The sequence below is a fragment of the Stegostoma tigrinum genome, chromosome 32 (genome assembly GCF_030684315.1).
Source record: "Stegostoma tigrinum isolate sSteTig4 chromosome 32, sSteTig4.hap1, whole genome shotgun sequence".
Classification (NCBI taxonomy): domain Eukaryota; kingdom Metazoa; phylum Chordata; class Chondrichthyes; order Orectolobiformes; family Stegostomatidae; genus Stegostoma; species Stegostoma tigrinum.
Genome location: NC_081385.1, coordinates 11,776,987 through 11,797,330, shown reverse-complemented (window position 1 = coordinate 11,797,330; position 20,344 = coordinate 11,776,987). Strand labels below are relative to the sequence as shown.

The 20,344-nt window shown below is 42.6% G+C and overlaps 1 protein-coding gene across 2 annotated transcripts; it reads right to left on the bottom strand.

Moving 5' to 3' along the window:
- Positions 1-5,960: 5,960 nt before the first annotated feature.
- trappc4 (trafficking protein particle complex subunit 4) lies at positions 5,961-19,521 on the bottom strand. 2 transcript variants are annotated; one of them, XM_059638989.1, is made up of 6 exons: positions 19,289-19,403; positions 15,613-18,322; positions 11,654-11,828; positions 9,033-9,136; positions 8,240-8,366; positions 5,961-6,218 (listed from the first exon to the last, which is right to left on the bottom strand). In XM_059638989.1, the coding sequence occupies exons 2-6, from the start codon at positions 15,692-15,694 to the stop codon at positions 6,140-6,142; spliced, it is 567 nt and encodes a 188-aa protein (XP_059494972.1). In that variant the 5' UTR covers positions 15,695-18,322; positions 19,289-19,403; the 3' UTR covers positions 5,961-6,139. The 2 variants fall into 2 exon arrangements, with proteins under 2 accessions (XP_059494972.1, XP_048418413.1); XM_048562456.1 differs by lacking the exon at positions 15,613-18,322 and having other exon boundaries at positions 19,289-19,521.
- Positions 19,522-20,344: the final 823 nt, after the last annotated feature.

Below are 20,344 nucleotides of genomic sequence, written 5' to 3'. Positions count from 1 at the left end.
ATTTATTCCAGTTCCCTCCCCCCATCCCCCTCTCTGATGAAGGGTCAAGACCCGAAACGTCGGCTTTTGTGCTCCTAAGATGCTACTTGGCCTGCTGTGTTCATCCAGCTCCACACTTTGTTATCTCAGATCCAGAATATATATATATTTTAAAGAGATCATTGTCCATGAGCAGTAATATGTAAAAAAATTAATGAGAGTACAAGTAAATTTGCCATAGTCCGACTGGGTTTCTTTCTCGTTATAGAGACAACTGGCGGTGGTTTAACCTAGGAGAGACCACGCTTCAGGTAAGGGAAAGAAATTGAGAAGAAAAGTCCTTCACAGTAATAAAAGCAGAAATTGCCGGAGAAACTCATCTGGTCTGGCAGCATCTGTTAACTGGCCCCATTAACAAGAATATAAATTAGCCAGACAGACATAACCTCATTCAAAATTAGAGTGGCACAATGGATGAACATTAAGTAGAGGAATATTATAAGTTAAATGCACAGTATGTAACAAATTCCATAGCATGTTGGTAGAATATCATTGTAACAAAAACACAAAGGATCACAGCAAGTTGAGTAAATAAGCCCAGTTTTTCAGGCAACAGGCAGTTTGTGACCTTACTAATCAATGAGTTATGAAGTACAACATCGCCACATCGTGGTGAAAATAGGTACTACACAAAATAAAATCTGATTTGTCCAGTCGATATCCTCGAGATAGTAGAACATAGAACATAGAACAGTACAGCACAGAACAGGCCCTTCAGCCCACAATGTTGTGCCGACCATTGATCCTCATGTATGCACCCTCAAATTTCTGTGACCATATACATGTCCAGCAGTCTCTTAAATGACCCCAATGACCTTGCTTCCACAACTGCTGCTGGCAACGCATTCCATGCTCTCACAACTCTCTGCGTAAAGAACCTGCCTCTGACATCCCCTCTATACTTTCCACCAACCAGCTTAAAACTATGACCCCTCGTGCTAGCCATTTCTGCCCTGGGAAATAGTCTCTGGCTATCAACTCTATCTATGCCTCCCATTATCTTGTATACCTCAATTAGGTCCCCTCTCCTCCTCCTTTTCTCCAATGAAAAGAGACCGAGCTCAGTCAACCTCTCTTCATAAGATAAGCCCTCCAGTCCAGGCAGCATCCTGGTAAACCTCCTCTGAACCCTCTCCAAAGCATCCACATCTTTTCTATAATAGGGCGCCCAGAACTGGACGCAGTATTCCAAGTGCGGTCTAACCAAAGTTTTATAGAGCTGCAACAAGATCTCACGACTCTTAAACTCAATCCCCCTGTTAATGAAAGCCAAAACACCATATGCTTTCTCAACAACCCTGTCCACTTGGGTGGCCATTTTAAGGGATCTATGTATCTGCACACCAAGATCCCTCTGTTCCTCCATGCTGCCAAGAATCCTATCCTTAATCCTGTACTCAGCTTTCAAATTCGACCTTCCAAAATGCATCACCTCGCATTTATCCAGGTTGAACTCCATCTGCCACCTCTCAGCCCATCTCTGCATCCTGTCAATGTCCCGCTGCAGCCTACAACAGCCCTCTACACTGTCAACGACACCTCCGACCTTTGTGTCGTCTGCAAACTTGCTGACCCATCCTTCAATCCCCTCGTCCAAGTCATTAATAAAAATTACAAACAGTAGAGGCCCAAGGACAGAGCCCTGTTGAACTCCACTCACCACTGACTTCCAGGCAGAATATTTTCCTTCTACTACCACTCGCTGTCTTCTGTTGGCCAGCCAATTCTGTATCCAAGCAGCTAAGTTCCCCTGTATCCCATTCCTCCTGACCTTCTGAATGAGCCTACCATGGGGAACCTTATCAAATGCCTTACTGAAGTCCATATACACCACATCCACAGCTCGACCCTCATCAACTTTTCTAGTCACATCCTCAAAAAACTCGATAGGAACTGCAAATGCTGGAGAATCTGAGATAACAAGGTGTAGAGGTGGATGAACACAGCAGGCCAAGCAGCATCAGAGGTGCAGGAAAGCTGATGTTTCATGCTTAGGTTCGAAGAAGGGTCTAGGCCTGAAACGTCAGCTTTCCTCCAGCTCTACGCCTTGTTATCTCTACCTCTCAACCTACTTTTGCTCTCTCTCATTAGTATAAAATGAATTTGAATTCATTGTGAATGTAGCTTTCAAAATCTGAAACTACAAGAGCTGTGAGTAGATATCGGAAACAGAATCATGAGATACTGCAGGGACTGAGCAGTGTCAGCTCAATCCAAAGGAAGCATCTGTGCAAGTCAGTTCTGCTGTAACGTGTGTTCTGGAAATGCGAATAGGCTGTTCACGTGGCTGATGAATAGCGGAACACTGTTTCTAAAACACAAACTTGTGTTGGCTATAACATGATTTGAAGAAGTGGAGAGTGAGGATGTTGAAGAGCTGCTTGAGTTCCACTGTGAAGACCTCTCTACAGCTGATCTTCAACAACTTGTCGCTGAGGGGGTAGTGGAAGCTGGAGATGAAGTAATAGTAGTCCAGGATGCAGCATCACGAGAGCTTCCCACTTCTGTTTTGTCTTCTACACGGAGGGAAATTGAGAAGCAGTCGTAGCTCTTAGAGTACAACGATTACAATGCAGAAAGCAACAGGGTAGTAGTTTGTGGAATAAGATCTTATTTGGACTCTATGAACAGCTTCTTCATGAAGGAAGAAAAAGGGTAAAGCAGTAAAACCTGGATGTCTTTTTTTAAGCCAATTCCCAGGAAACAGAAGACAGTGAACCACAGCCACCCGCTTCTGGATTAACGATTTTCCACCCTAACCCTGCAACCAAAACTGTACCTTAGGGTGATGCTGCTGATGACCCTCAGCCCCTGCATTAACAACAGAGCAACCTCAAAACCTCCTCTCCCAACAAGTCTTGACATTTTTTCAAGGTAAGGTGTTATATTTATGCTTATTTCATTATTAGATATGAATTAAACATTTATTCAAACTGTGCTATCCTTTGGTGTTAGACTTTTGAGTGCATTTTGAATGACACTTTTTGATGGTCTGCCCCAACACTGCTTTTCCCATAGGCCCCGTTATTTCTGCAGTGTGATTTTCTATAACATAATGCTGTACAGGAATGCAACTCTCGTATTATAACAGAGCCGACTGCTACTCAAAATCTGAGGCTACATATTCAGAGGTTCTTGCATCTGTTCTGTCCCTCCGGTCTCTGTTTCCCTGAAGCATCTAGTTATTTCATTTGAAAGAATCACTAAATAGAATAAATATTTCCTGAATTTCCATCAACATTTATGCTATAATTTTAAACCTGGAAGTGCAACTTATGCTGTTTATTTTGCTGTCATTCAAGAGTGGCATGCGGCACATGTGCTTGAGAATGCCGTGCATAAGGCATGGTGAATGCATAGATGCCATTCACCAGATGAATTACAAGGGCTGAAGAGACTGACTGGCTCACCACCACATTCTCAAAGACAATCAGACCCGTGGACAACAAATTGTCAGTGATGTTCCATATCAGAAAATAATAAATAAATTATTTTTTGTTACAAATGACAAATTCCTCCCATTTGTGCCATGGAAATATGCACATGACGTATGTGTGCTCCCTGATGTCTAACATTGCAATGGGATTTAAACTAGGATTATCTGGGCGATGGCAGCATTTAAAGATTTGAACTACAGATTTCTGTATCGTGATGACTGACATATTTGATAAAGACACCGTTTCATTTGTTTTGGCTGCATGGTCACCCATTTTTACAGCTGTAAAGTGCAAGAGGCTTGATTCTCTGCCCAAAGTGGGACTCTAAACCGGTCTTAAACAATTGCATCATAAACGTGGTGGTTTCTCTCTCAAAATGAAAGTGAGCTTGAGTCAAGGTACAAGCAAAACATGGTCAGAACCTTTGCTCAGCAATGTGTGTTGTGAAACTTTGGAATTGACGTGTGCAATGGTCTCCTGATGGCAACTTTGTAAGTTGTGACAAAGACAAAAGAAAACATATAACAAAATAAAAATTCTTTATTTGTTCATTGGATACGGATGTCATCAGATGGCCAGCAGTTTTTGCCCATTCCTGATTGTCTGTCAATGATTGGTTTGCTCATCCATTGCAGAGGGCAGTAACAAGTCAGCCACATTGCTGTGCATCTGCAGTCAGACCAGGTAGGTGGGAAGGAAGCAAATCATTCCTTCAAGGAAGGAAATCAGTGAACCAGAAGGGTTTTCATAGTATTGGTAGAGATCAATGTCACGTTGACTGAGATGAGCTTTATATTTGAGGTCTATCAACTTAATTTATATTTCTCCAGTAGCTGTGGTGGAATTACTGGGCATCTGGATTACCAGCCTAGTAAATGTGGTGAAATATTTCCCCTTATAAAGTATACAATTTAAAAGGTAGGTTTAGACGGAATTTGAGGGGAATATTTTCATATTGTGGGTAGTAACCAGAACCCTGCCTCACATCACGGGGTGACAACTTGTGTGGCCACATCAAGCACTTTTCATCATACTCCTGCACTTCAGCACACGTGACAATAAAATCTAAATTCAAATCTTCGGAATAAATTAACATGCACACTGGAAAATCCCAAAGGATGCACAAAGGGTCAAATCCTATGTTAGCTATGCTTGAGGAGGGAAAGTTTGTGAGAGTTCAGCATCTCATTTGAAACACTGCAGCTCTCCCTGGACACCAACACAAGTTTTAGCCTAGATTCTGTGACTGGAAGCATTGTGATTTCAACCCATCGTTTTCTGACCCAGAGGCAAGGAGCTACCACTGATTTGTGGTGGATACTTAAATAGGGACATTGTCATAGCGTGGGGTGACTTAAAGGCTCACACACCTCTTACAGTTACATGAGTAAGAGTAATTGCAGTGAGGAGTCACTTCCGCAAACTGGAACTTTATTTTGACTGCACGGTATTGTTAGTTTAGTTTTTTAAAAAAAATCATGTACATTCTGAGTGGTTAGGGGAAGTTGAAACTTCATACAAACCGGAGAAAAACAGAAAACCAAAGACAGCAGTAAGTCACCAAGGTTAAGAGGGGAATGTTGAATTATCTACATGAGGAAAACTTGAAATAAAATGGCCTCTAGTTAGAAGCAGATATGTAAGCATAAACACTTTATTAAATATCAGTTTGCTGTCGTACTTAATATTACCAAAGTAATTAAAACGTAAATCCACTTAACATCTTATTTCAGTCTCCTCCATGAAATCCACTTCACCAAACCAACAGTAAAAACTGCTTTTGAATTCGCTTTGTCTAACTGCCACGTCAAGGGGCGCTGGAAACATGGTCTTTGAAAACTTTCTGCTTATTGCAATTAATGAATAATCATATTATTTGAATTCTGGTTAAGCCAATCTTTAAAATCCATCCAGCTGCTTTCTTCTATCGTATAGTGATCAGGCTCCAAACCTTTGCAGAGATAATACGTCCAAACATCTCCACTTGTCTTCCTCTGATTAGCGTTCTCTTATACTTTCAGCCTCACTCAGTTCTACCTCATTAGTTCTCTTCTCCACCCAGTTTATCAAGTACCACATTTCTCACCTCAGTAACAGTAATGACAGCCTACTGTCATATCCTGAGACAACTTGCCTTTGGGGGCATCCATAGGACAACGAGAAGGCATTTTCCATCTTAGAGCATTACATGTTGGCTACAAAGGTCGAGGTCTTTAAGAGGCTGAAAGTTGCACATGAGACAGTTGAAATTCAAGAGCTAAATCCGAAAACAAACCCGGTTCAGCTGTGATTCTCCTCTGTACACAATTAGCCAGCTTGCTGACATCTGCCAATCGATCACCACAAACAATGGCCAATTTGGCAAAGTGAGATGATTTCTGTGGCGACAGAACACCAACTCCTGAAAGCAATGCCTTCAGGAGATACAAAGAACAAAAGCAGCGACCGGGGAAGGAAGAGATAGAAATAAAAGCAACAAAAACGTGTTGGTAACATGAAGTTTATTCGCATATATACACATCCCAGGTCCGTATCCAGATTACACTTTCCTTACAGGTCAGTCTCTGGTCAATAAGTTTCTATATTTGCAAAAACTTTGAACATTAACAAAATATATACATATCAATCACTCGGAATGTTAGACAGCCTCCCTCCCGATGAGATCAAGATCCTGCTCCAAAGGTTCCAGCCTTTTCTGCTATCTCCAAAGCTACTTTCAAATTCTGTTCAAAGAGATCGCACCTGCAGATAAAAGGCACAGTTTCAGTATAAAATAGATTGTGGTTGAGACGAAAGGATTTACTTCGAATTTGACCATGCTGTTTTAATCAATAACCTACATTTCTGCCACATGCGAACATCCCTGGCTGATCCTCCACTATTTTGGACCTGCAAGTGCCTCCTATAAAAAGGGTCAGCAAAATCTGGATGCTGTGAAGTTCCATCAGTAACTGTGGAACAGTTTTATGAATATTCCTCAAGGTTGAGAATTTTGAGAATTTCGAGAATTTCTTGTGACAGGGACTAATTATAGGGAGCAAATCCATCACCTACATGAGGGAGGTCCAACCTCCAGCTGCAGATCACACACAACACAGCATTTTATATAGCCCCCAAGGTGTGTTTTACTGGTGGATGAATTTACGGCTCATTCATTGGTTTTCCATCATCAATAGTTACGTAACATTACATAAGAAGGATCACAGCCCGGGCTAGGGGGAAACAGTGATGTTGTGTGGAAGTTTACTTTCTTTTGACATCACAAGGTGCAGAGCTGGATGAACACAGTAGGCCAAGCAGCATCAGAGGAGCAGGAAAGCTGATGTTTTGGATCTAGACCTGAAACATCAGCTTTTCTGCTCCCCTGATGCTGCTTGGCCTGCTGTGTTCATCCAGCTCTACACCTTGTTATCTCAGATTCTTCAGCATCGGCAGTTCCCACTATCTTTGCTTTCTTTTAATAGTTTTTCCCAGTTTCATTTGAAGCCAGAGTTTCAAATGTCGGTAAGTTTGACATGGCAGATTTTACAAGGAGCTGCACCTCCTTGTACATCAGAGATTCTTTCTCTCTGATGTGTGCTGCAGGCTGACTGGTGAGTCTGTCTATCAGAGAGAGAACAGGACTGTGATTGAGGGGCAAATGAGTGTTCGGAGGACCAGGGCTCAGGGTTGTGGTGGTGAGTCTAGGGTTAAATTCTAGGAATAAGAGGCTTTCAGGGAAGCTCTGTCTTGGGAAGGAGGGAAAGGAGATGAGAGACACACCAAAAACCTGCTTTAAACCTGGTTAACCAGCAGGGTGGTAATTCCCAATTGATGCTTGTGATCTTGCACCATATAAATAACAAAATATGAGCAAAAATGCTGTTCTGATGGAGCCAAACACCTGGGTTTCACAATGCATTGCAGCAGCAGTACAGTTTTCAATTATATTTCATCTGCATAGTGCTGTTTCCTTAAAGATTTGAGAACTTATTTGATTTTTCCAATTGTCCCTTTATCTTCATTCAGGTTTCAGGCCATACACCTGAGGAAACAGGCTGTTTGCAGCTTGGCAGAACTAGATGTGGTCTCACTGCTCCAAAATGCATGATGCCCCAAACAAAAGCACCCACAGCGCAAACCCCATAGTGACAACGCTGCCTCATATTCTCGTGCAAATACTCAGTGAACAGGATGTGCCAACGTTTTATATTCAATGTCAAATACACACTTCTCGAACCTGTGTCCGCACAGCCGGACCCTCCTTGGTTCTCTCTCTATCCACCTCATACAAAGGTGGGCCACAGCTTCTTATTACAACAAACTCTTCATCAGACTTTGCATCCACGTCATAGCACCCGGTATCCATTTGGCATTGCTTCAAAGCAGCAGGTTTTATTTTCTCAATGAGACAGTGTTAACAGTGGGCAAAACTAAAAGACAGAAAATAACCCCTACTGTCATTGCAGGGGGGGGGAGGGGGGAACAAGAGGAAACAGATGGTAACTTAAAGGAGCAATGCGGCAAGCAAAAGCAATGAGTCCAACTATTGCTGACATTCTGTTACTTCTGATTTCATTTTCATGTGAAATCTATCCCAGAGGTGGCTTAAGGCGAAGCCTAATTTATAACTAAAACAGAAAATTGACAAAACAGGGCAAGGTGTTGATATGAATCTACAGCCCACATTTCATCAGACAGATTAATGGCGAGCTGTTGTCTCCTACCATATATAATATCTGCAAACTTAAATTTTCTATTCACACCAAGTCTTTCAGCCCTACCTGATTGGCATCTCAAGAGAGTAGAATGGATTTTTGAGAGCAAAGTCTGAATAAATTTCATAAATCTTCCGTAGGAGGGAATCGATTCCAGCTTGTCGAGGGTCTGCCAGCACAATGAACTTAATTCCTTTAAGAGTAAAGAAGAAAAGAATACTTGAACAGAATATTTACAGTCAGAATAACTCATGTGTAAATTCAGCCCGTTAGCAATAAACCTCCAGGACATGTGGTAAGAGCTACTTAGTATTTGATTAAAAATCCACTCAGAATGGAAATGGGAAACTGACAGGTATTGATTCTCAACTATATCAAACTGCCTCACCTTCCACTGCATAGAATAATGCCACACAGGTGGCTATTTGGCCCCATATTTACCTGTACTATAACCTAGAATTGGCAATCACTGTTTAAAAGTGAGGGTTCACTCATTTAAGAAAGAGAAAAGGCATTTTTTCATCTGACAGAAGGAACCCTCTCCCTCAAAAGTCTGTAGAAGTAGGGTCTTTGAATATTTTTAAGGTAGAGGTGGATAGATTCTAATCAAGGGGATTAAAGACTGAGGTAAGTAGAGATGTAGAGTAATCAGATAAGTTATGATTTATCAAGTGACAGAATAGGCTTGAGGGGCAGAGTGGCCATTTTCTGATTCGTGAACACCTCTATCACATCAAGAGAGTAAAATCCTTCCCTAAAAAACAAAACCACATTATTCTTTCTGCAACAGAGAGAAATGGGTTGGAGCTGAAATAGTTTGAAGCTTCAGAAACAGGGAATGTTAGGCTGTACTGCTCACCTGTCAGCGTTTGGAAACAATGAAGTTTGAAGGTGTCTGTTTCCAGCACTTCAATCCCAGAACTTCCAGGCTCTGGTGATAACTGGGACCCAATTGCAAACAGCCTGAAAGATAGAAACAGAAGTACGTAGGCTCGGAAATGCGAACAGTACAATATCCCTTTAAAAAAAGCCTCAAATGTATAGACAGAGATCATTAACTCTATGTACTCGTACAACCATGTTGGGATCTCAATTCCAAACACATTTGTACAGAACGTGACTTTTCCTTGAGTTTAAATTATGATGAAGCACTAATAGATTGTGTCATATAATCTGCTCCACACTTTACATTCAAATTGGGCCCATTTTTAGTATGACAGGATGTAATAGTCAGACATAACCTAAGGAGTCACGATACACACCCTAAGAAGTGATGCAATGCCACATTATCTTACAGTCTCCCTCTCTCCCTCAGTCTTGTGACTAGATGAAGCCAACATTCTCCTTACCCCAGCTGCTTCTAAATATTCCTTAACAGCAAACAAACTAAGAATATTTTAACATTTTGGAATACTGCATTCATTTAAGGTCTCCCTGCTATAGGAAAGATGTTGTGAAACTTGGAAGGGTTCAGAAAAGATTTACAAGGATGTTGCCAGGATTGGAGGGTTTAAGATATAGGGAGAGGTGGAATAGGCTGGGGCTGTTCTCCCTGGAATGTCAGAAGCTGATGGGTGATCTTATAGCGGTTTATAAAATCATGAGGGGCATGGACTGGTTGAATAGCAAAGACCTTTTTCCCAAGGTGGGGTACTCCAAAATTAGAGGGCATTGGGAAAAATTTAAAAAGGACCTAAGGGGAAACTTTTTCATGCAGAGGGTGGTACATGTATGGAATGAGCTGCCAGAGGAAGTGGTGGAGTCTGGTACAATTACAACATTTAAAAGGCATCTGGATGGGTACATGAATAGGAAGAGTTCCAAGGATATGGGCCAAATGCTGGCAAATGGGACTAGATTAATTTAGGATATTCAATTGGCACGGACAAGTTGGGCTGAAGGGTCTGTTGCCATGCTGTAACACGTCACAAAGTCATAGAATTGTAATGTAACAGCAGTCAGGATTTTCTGGGGTTAAGCAAATCCACAGAAATTGCTAAGTTTTAACAAAGCCTCCTACAAGCAGTGACCAGAATGTGCCAGGGAACAAGCAGAGTTGTCTTTCCTTTCACTGGGTCACAGTGTAGCTTTCACTCAAATTGGCTCAGGTCAAAAACTGAGCACAGTGGATTTCAAATTGATGCTGTCACCCCCATTCCTATTCTGAACACAGAGAAACTGCGCACGTGTTTCCAGCATAACAAGTGTCTGCGTTCCAAAAACTGAGGAATAGTATAACAGGTCAGTGATAGGCCTTTTACAGATAAAAGCTTCACTGAGATCAAAGGGAAGGTCAGATTATGTTACTTCCCTGACTGTACAGGCACTGGTCTTTCTCATGGGTCACAATAGGTCTAAAATCATAGCAAAATTTAATTACTAGCACATTGTTCACAAAGCATTCAATTAATTCTCAGCCCCCCACCGTTAGTGGTGCACTCTGATTCATAAAAGAGAGAAGTTGACATCAGTCAGCATCATTTCCAGCTAACATCACTCAATTTTTGTAGCTCAATAAAGACATCTCATTACATCTTCCTTGGGGCTAAGGAAATGCTAGAAAATTGTTCTCTCCATCAAAGCTGCCACACGGTACACACGAACAACATGGTAATTGGCTGTCTAGGGAAGTGCCTCAGCTTCTCAAATGACACAGTTGACAGTGAAAACAAGAGCCACTGGTAAACTGTAAGTCCTATCACTCACAAAGCTGAACAACGTTTCACCCTTTGTCTGCTCAGATGGTTGAAGATTTGAGATTCTGTAACAGAACCTATATGTAGTGCCGGACCGACGACATGCTGCACTTTTAGAAGGTTTGGATTTCAGAAGAGACCGAGCAGAGGACTTAAAATATTGATATGGACATAAAGGTTTTAACAGAAAAACCAGCAATGTATATATTCTAGAAGGCAAATATCAAAAGGTCATTCAAGTCTATTTTTCAAAATCCTGTTTACGACACATGGACATCTCAGGCTGAGCCACCATTTATTTCTTTCTCCGAGAGCAATTTCAGACGGACAATGGCACATTGCCATCCAACTTATAACACAGATACTCAGGATTCCATGAGGTGAATTCACAGTTTGGAAAATCCACAATACTTTGAACCAAGAGGCTAGGTTTAACTGGGGGGAAAAGGTCAACAAAAAACGTGTTACATTAACCAGTGGAGTGACAAGAAAATAGACCCGAAGGTTCATTAATTTACAGATGCTGGTCCAAAGAACCTGATCTCATTGTCTGCCAATGTTTCACTTTGAAAAGTTCCATTGACAGTTTCAGTCAGTGGGGGTTTGCAATTGTTTTCCTCTCTCAGGGTCAGGGTGACGAAACATATCCCAAGTCTACCTCTGCCAATATGGGAATTAAATTTGAGCTATTATCATTCATTAGGTCCGGATGCTAGATATCTATCCTACTCATCACAGTTCATAGCGCCCATGTAAATCATACTGCATTTCTTTCTAAACTTACGAATGAAACATGGAGGCCAACATTAATTTCTCATTTGATGTCAGACGAGGACGTCCGAAGCGAATGGCCAAAGGGTAATTGAAAGAGGTGTTCAGATATTCCAGCACATCCCTGTTATCAGCCATGTATCTTCCATTTACATCAAATCCATTAATTGAAAGCACAGCATATCCGACTAAAGGAAAAAAAGCAAAGACAAATGTAGAATTGAAAATCAAAAGAACGTTTAGTGATCACAATAGCATACACCCGATGGTGAGACTACCCTATCAGTTAAAACGTTTAAAATTTGATAAATCAAAATACTTGAGTGTATTTATAGGCAACTTATTGACATGAACATGAAAAATGCTCCTTACAAACAACAAAATTTAGATAATGGTTAAATTCAAGATTCCACTCGAGCAGAAGTGCTTGACACAAGGAGAAACCGAAGTCAAATAGAATTCTGAAGAACAGTAATTTCATTCAGTTTTTCTAACCACAGATGCTGCTGACCCACTCAGATTTTCCAGCACTTACACCTGCAATATTTTTCTTTTAGACAAATAAGTGCTAGGTCTTACAATTGTTTTGATGTATGGGAAAACAAAAGAGGAAAAACAACTTTGTATTAGACCTTGAGATAACACAGTGTAGAGCTGGATGAACACAGCAGGCCAAGCAGCAGAGGAGCAGGAAAGTTGACGTTTCGAGCAAGACCCTTCTTCAGGTTTGAAGGGCACTCACTATTGTTACAGAAGCCTGGAGACATTGTAGTATGTTAAAAAGGTGCCATGCAAATGCAGAGATTTTGTAGTAATTATGCATACCATAAGGTCCCATAAACAGCAAAATAAACACTGTTTTTAAAAATAAGAGTTAACTGTCCATTTAGTGCAGAATGAGAATATTTTTTCTCAGAGCACTGAGTCTCCTCAAAAAAATGGTGGAAGCAGAGTCTTTGAATATTTTTTAAACGTACAAATAGATAGATTTTTGGATGTGAGCTTGCTCGCTGAGCTGGAAGGTTAGTTTTTTTTTGGACGTTTTGTCACCATTCTAGGTAACATCATGAGTGAGCCTCCGACGAAGCACTGGTGTTATGTCCCGCTTTCTATTTATCTGGTTAGATAAATTACTGATTATCACTCGTATCCCTACATACAGATGAGGAAGGACACCACTTTGATTGGGACAACACATCCATCCTAGGACAAACCAAACAGAGACATGCACGAGAATTCCTAGAAGCATGGCATTCCAACCGGAACTCCATCAACAAACACATTGGCTCCAAATCAATCTACCATCCTCTGAGAAAAAGAACAGGAAATGACATCACCAACTCAGGAAATGACATCACCAATGCAAGCAAACCTAACCAGATAAATAGAAAGCGGGACATAACACCAGCGCTTCGTCGGAGGCTCACTGATGATGTTACCTAGAATGGTGACGAAACGTCTGAAAACTAACCTTCCAGCTCAGCGAGCAAACTCACATCCAGAACCTCAACCTGAGCTACAAATCTTCTCAAAACTCGCTAGATAGATTTTTGTTAAGCAAAAGGTTACCAGGGTAGGTGGGGATGTGGAGTTGAGGTTACAATTAGATCAGAAATTAAGAAATTAATTGAGAAGTTAAGATAAAACGGTAAAATTAGTTCTCCAAACCCGTTTGTTGAGGTCAGTGAAGTGACAATAACTACAACTGAGCTCAACACTTTGTTAACTCTGATTTCTCTCCATAGATGCTGCCAGACCTACTGGGATTTTCCAGGAATTTCTGTTTGATTTCCAACATCTGCAGTTATCTCAGTCTTTTATTTAGTGTTTAACTCACTGCCACATCACTTCCTGGCATGCCCACCTTAGAGAAATTCTGCTCCTCTCCAACAGGATTGCCATTCCAATCTTTTCTCTTGTTCAGCAGCATTAATTTCGCTGTCGCTCCTAGTGTTTGACCAGATATTTGCTAAAACTTGTTTCCACAGCCATATCATGTTCCTCAGTGACTGCCTCTGGCTCAGACTCACCCCACGTGGATTCCAACTCAAGTTTCATCCCTTGTGCTTTAAATCCACCCAGGATCACAGGTATCTGTGATGCTCAACATTCCACAGCCAGCTTTTCTCACCACATGCTGAGATCCACACTCGGTGTTATGCATCGTCATATGCACACTGTCGACCTCTCTCTCCAACAGCACAGCATCACACTAGCTCAGAGCTGCATTGCTCCCCAGTTCCACTTCATCCTCTGTCTCATTTGACATGCTGACAAGAAACTTTTTCTTTTCCTTCAGGCATCAAGAAACAGAAAATGCAATAATTCAGAGATACTCATGCCCCTCCAGAACCTTCCTCCGCTCCCCTTCTGGCTCCAAACCCAACTCCTGTCATTCAGTCATAGAAATATACAGTATGGAAACAGATCCTGCGGTCCAATTTGTCCATGCCAACCAAATATCCTATATAATTCCAGTCCCATTTGGCTGATAGCCCTCTAAACCCTTTTTATTCATATACCCATCCAGATGCCTTTTAAATGTTCTAATTGTACCAGCCTCCTCTGGCAGCTCATTTCATACACACGCCACCCTCTATGTGAAAAAGTTGCCCCTTATGTCCCTTTTTTATTTTTCTGCCCTCTCACCTCAAACCTATGCTCTCTAGTTTTGGATTCCTCTACCCGGGGAAAAGATCTTGCCTACTTACCTTATCATCCCCTCATGATTTTATAAACCTCTATAAGCTCAACCCTCAGCCTCTGATGCTCCAGGGAAAACAGCCCCAGCCTCTTTACTCTCTCCCTATAGCTCAAAACCTCCAATCCTGGCAACATCCTTGTCAAATAAAAACTAAAAAGAACCGCGGATGCTGTAAATCAGGAACAAAAGCGAAGCTGCTGGGAAAGCTCAGCAGGTCTGGCATCATCTGTGAAGGAAAAAACAAGGGTCACCGGACCCAAAACGTTAACTGTTTTATCCTTCACAAATGCTGCCAGACCTGCTGAGCTTTTCCAGCAACTTTGTTTTTGTAACATCCTTGTTAATCTTTTCTGAACATTTTCAAGTTTCACAACATTCTTCCTACGGCAGGGAGACCAGAATTGCATGCAATACTCCAAAAGTGGCCTCACCAGTGTCCTGTTCAGCCACAACATATGACCTCCCAACTCCTATGCTCAACACACTGCCAAATAAAGGCAAGGATAACAAACATCTTCTTCACGATCACACCTACCTGCAACTTCACTTTCAGTATTTACCATCCTGTCTGATGTTCTGCTCTGATGCTGAACGTGCTGTCCCCAGCAAAAGTCTCAGTTTTATCCCTTCTGCGTCCCCACCTGAATGAATTTCAGGCACGATATGACATTGAACTTTTCCTGTCACCTTCACCTCCCAAGCCCATTTATTTGGGTAAGACTGCTCTCCCTGTCCCACAAATCCCTTCACCCACTTCCAACACTCTGCCTCCACCAGGACCCCTCCCTGTGGCCATTTACTTGCTCTCCACATGTTACAGAACTGTCAATGTGACATTGGTCACCTCAATTTCTTTGCATCCTCACCCATTCCAACCTATCTCCCTCTGAACTGATTGCACTCCATGCTCAGATCCAACCCTGTCACTCTTTTAAGCCTGCTGACGAGGGTGGTGCTGTTGTCTGGCAAACTGAACTCCACATTGCAAAGGGCAAACTCTCAGATACCTCCTTCTATCACCCCCTGGACCATCAGGCTACCATGTTCAAAATGGGCATTAACCTCATTTCATCTGGTGATCTCCCCTCCATCGCCTCCAAGATCAATCTCCCAACCCTACATGGCTCACTTCTACCTCCTTCCCAAAAGACACAAACAGGACTGCCCAGGCTGACCTGTTGTTTCAGCCTGCACCTGTCCCACAGAACTCATCTCCTCCTACCTCAACTTGATTTTTTTCTCCCCTTCTCCAGTCACTTATTACTTACATCCACGATTCCTCTGGCGTTTTATGTCAGCTTCATAATTTCCAGGTTGCGGGCTCCTGTGCCTCCTCTTTACCATGGACATGCAATGCCTTCACCTGTTCATCCTCCCTCAGGACGGTCTCAGGGCTCTCCATGTCTCCCTGAAAAAGTGGCCTGAACCATCCCCATCCACCACCACTCTCCTCCACCTGGCCAAGCTCATCCTCACTCCAAACAACTTCTTGTAACGTCTCTCACTTTCTTTAGGTCAAAGGGGTAGCCATGGGTATCTGCATGAGCCCCAGTTACACCTCTCTCTTTGTGGGGTATGTGGAGCATTCCTTTTCGTCCCCCAGTCCAATTCCAGCCCCCACCCACAACTCTTTCTCCGGTATATCGATGACATCATTTTTGCTGCTTCCCCTCTCATCCAGAATTGGAAACATTTATCAATTTCGCTTCAAACTTTTACCCTGCCCTTGCCTTCACCTGGTCCATCTCTGTCACCTCTGTTCCCTTCCTCGACATTGGTTTGTAGTGAATATTGTGGCCAAACTAGCCCCAAAAATGGAAGCAAAGTGACTCCACAGGTATCTTGACTATATCCTCAAACCCTGCTTCCTGTTCCATGCTCCCTGTTCCTACGTCGATCTGTTCTACTGATGCCAACTTCAACAAAGGGGCCTACAAAATGACCACCTTCTTCTTCAACTGAGGATTCCTCAGCACTGTAGTTGATAGGGCCCTCAGCCAGGTCTAACCCATCTCCTGCACTTCAGCCCTCATCCCCTCTGTTCCCTCCCACAACAGCAATATGGTCCCACTTGTTCTCACCTACCATCCAACCAGCATCCACACCCAGAGAATCATTAGCCACTATTTCTGCAACCTCCACCTGGATGCCACCATCAGAAACACATTCCCTCCCTTGTCAGCCTCCTGCAAGGACCCTTTCTGCCAGAAACATATCTCTTACAGCCCCAAGGCACCTTCCCCTGCAACTGCAGAAGGTGTTACATCTGCCCATTTACTTCCTCCCTCCTCAGTATCCAAGGGACCAAATACAACTTCCAGGTCAAGTAGCCTTCACCTGCACTTCACATAATCTAGTCTACTGTATTGGCTGCTCACAATGTGGTCTCATCTCCCTTGGGGAAACAAAGCATTGATTGGGTGACCACTTTGCAGAACACTAACATTCTGTCTGCAACAAAATAAAAGACTCTGCCTTCCTGTTGCCTGCCACTCTTACACACCACCCAGTTCTCTGGCCAACTTCTATCTTGAGCTTGCTGCAGTGCACCAGCGAAGTTCACCGCAGGCTGAAAGAACAACACCTCATTTTCTGCTCGGGAACTCTACATTCTTCTGGACTCAATACCAAGTTCAACAATCTTAGGGGTTTAGGCACCTTCTCCCACGCTCTTACTCCAACCTCTTATTATCACATGGTTTACTATTACACACCAACCATTGTTAGCCACTAACAGTCCATATTAGCAGTTATTCATTCGTCTAGGCTGATTATTACGTTTTCCTCTCTTTGGGCTGAATCTCCACCTATTTGTTTACTCCTTCACCCAAGGTAACCCACCGCATCTCCTGCATAAAGACCAACAGTTTCCCTGGCACAGGGGAGTCCAAAACTAGACAGCACAGGCTTCAGGTGAAAGGGGACAGATTTAAAAGGGACCTAAGGGACGCTTTTATTCATACAGAGCTACCATCAGTTCTGAAGAAGGGTCATTGGATCCAAAACATTAACTCTGATTTCTCTCCACAAATGCTGCCCAACCTAGTGAAATTTTGTAGCAACTTGTTTTTGTTTCTCAACACCTCTGATGGAGAATAAATCACTGTTCAGATGCATGTTGGAAATGTTTGTGGTGTATCTTGGGTAAGGGCAGGATCTAACATGATCGTGATGACACACTGATAGTCTGGATTCATCCCTAATCAACAACTGGAATGGACAAGAAAAAGCAGCTAAAAGAGTAGGCCATAGGCTGAAAATTCTGTGGGAAATAACTCATCCGACTATCGCAAAACCTGTCCACTATCACATGTAAGGAGCTATAACTGAATACAGTTGCACTCCAGGAATACTTGAAAGTCTCAGAACTATTGAATACAATGTCGTTCACTCAATTAGCCCCGTCACCTTAAACACTCACTCTCCTCCCCCATCACCAATGTACAGTGGCAGTAGTGTGTACCATCAGAAGATGCACCGCAGCAACTTAAAGCCCTTTTTGACAGTATCGTCCAAATCCATGAAATTTAAAATGACACGAGGAGGAGATACATGGCATTTCCTGCAAATTCCCTCCAACCCACAAACTATCCTGACTTGGAATTATATCCCCATTCTTTTCCTGTTGGTCAAGTTCAATAATTCTTCAACAACAACAAAAACAAAGTTGCTGGAAAAGCTCAGCAGGTCTGGTAGCAGCTGTGAAGGAGAAAACAGAGTTAATGTTTTGGGCCTGGTGACCCTTCCTCAGAACTCAATAATTCTTCAGCTAGGCGAAAATCCTGGAACCGCTTAACAGCACTTTGTGTGACCTACAGCCCGAGAACTGCAATGTTTCAAGGCAGCAGCTCATTACCGCCTTCTCCAGAGCAATTAACAATGGGCAAGAAATGCTGGCCTAACTAGTGACACCCACAAACCACAAAATTATAAACAATCAATCAAAAACAGAAATTGCTGGAGTAGGTCTGGTAGCATCTGTGGAGAGAAAACAGTAAATGTTTTGAGTTATGTGACCATTGTATTACACATAGATACAGAGTCATACAGCACAGAAACAGACCCTTCAGTCCAACAAGTCTATGCCGACCAGATATCCTAAATTAACCTAGTCCCATTTGCCAGCATTTGGCCCATATCGCTCTAAACCATTTCTTTTCACGTATCCATCCAGACGCATTTTAAATGTTGTAACTGTACCAGCCTCCACCACTTCCTCTGTCAGCTCATTTCATACACACACCACCCTCTGCATGAATAAAAGTGTCTCTCAGGTCCCTTTTAAATCTGCCCCTTTTCACCATAAGCCTGTGCCCTCTAGTTTTGATGTCCCCTGTCACGGGGAAAAGATCTAGACTATTTACACTACCCATGTCCCTCATGATTTTATAAACCTCGTTAAGGTCACTCCTCTGCTTCTGATGCTCCAGGGCAAGCCCCAGCCGAATCGCCCTCTCTCCACAGCCTTATTATGTTAAAATACAAACAGTAGCAGGAACCCACTTAGCAAACCAACCAGCATCTTCTAGACGGGAGGGAACAATTCATGAAAATATTGTAGGTATTTAAGAGAGCAACTTCCCACAATCAACTAAAAAAATTCCAAACCTGCTGAAGTCCAGGTGCAGAACTCAGTAATACTGTCATACATTAAACAATCCTAAATACCCACCTCCAAATTCACACAAACTGATTCAGAAGGGTGAAGCTAATACTTTTCACAGACGTTCCCCTAATGTTTCGCTGCGGCATGTGAAAGCGAAATGTTGTCACTTATTGGAAGCATGTCATGATTGAAAACCAGTAATTAACTATAACGGGGACATTTGTTAAGATGTTAAGCTAGTCCTGAATACCACAACGCCCTTTTAAACCCGCCTATCCGCTAGGCCCCAGGCTTCTCACGGCCTTTACCAGCAACAGAAGCCGCCGGCCGGTCCTCACCTTTGATGCCATCTCTCTGACCAAACGACACCACCACGCGCTCGTCGTGCACCTTGAGCACTAAATCGAGCGGGTAGCTAAAGGTTTTCTCTACATCGTTGCGGGGCGAGTAGTTGTCGTATTGATAAACAAGGCCGCCAGCCTTATTCACCACATAAACACTAAAAACAACCATGTCTGCACCAGTCAAGGGCCGCTGGGAATTGTAGTCCTGCCCCGCTGCTGTACAATGGACTGCCTACTACTCCCAGGAGGCGGGGTTTACTTAATTGGGATGTCGGGTAAGGTAATCCTCTACGCCATATTCTGTCTCCACGGTGTGAAGGGAGCCTACAAATCCCAGGGGGCAGAGGGGGAGCGGCAGCTTTGAATGATGGGAAATGTATTTTACACACTCACACGTGTTGCAAGGGAACGTCTACCGCTCCCCGGAAGCACCAAGCCCAGGGGAGGTAATGCCGGGAGATATCGCAGGGGTCACATGCGTGTACCTTCAGTTCTTTGCCAGAACTGCAGATGCTATAAATCCGGAAAAACAAAGGTTGCTGGAAAAGCTCGGCAGGTCTGCGAACATCTGTGAAGAGAAAATCAGAGTTTCTGGACTCGTGACCAGTGTTCCCGATTGAACACGAAAGCCTTGCATCTATGTAGCAACTTTCACGTCTACCAAAAATCCCAAATTTACATTTATAGTCAATGGTGTACTTTTCTAGTACAGTCACTGTTTTAACATCTTTAATACAGCAAGTTAAGTTGCGCATAGCGATCTCTCAAAAGCAGCAATATGATAATTAGGTATATGTGTTTCCAGTGTTTGTTGTGGGATAAATATTGACCAGGATATAGTCCATAACCATGAGCAAAATACGATTCTGGAAGTCTGAAATAAAACAGGAAACGAAGAAAATCAGCATATCTAGCAGCATCTGAGAAGAGGAAAAAGAGTTAATGTTTCAAATCTAGTTTGTCACTTTTTCGTAGTTCTGAAACATTACTTCTCTTTCTCTCTTCATACACACTACCAGATCTGCTGAGTTTCTCCAGCACTTTCTGTTT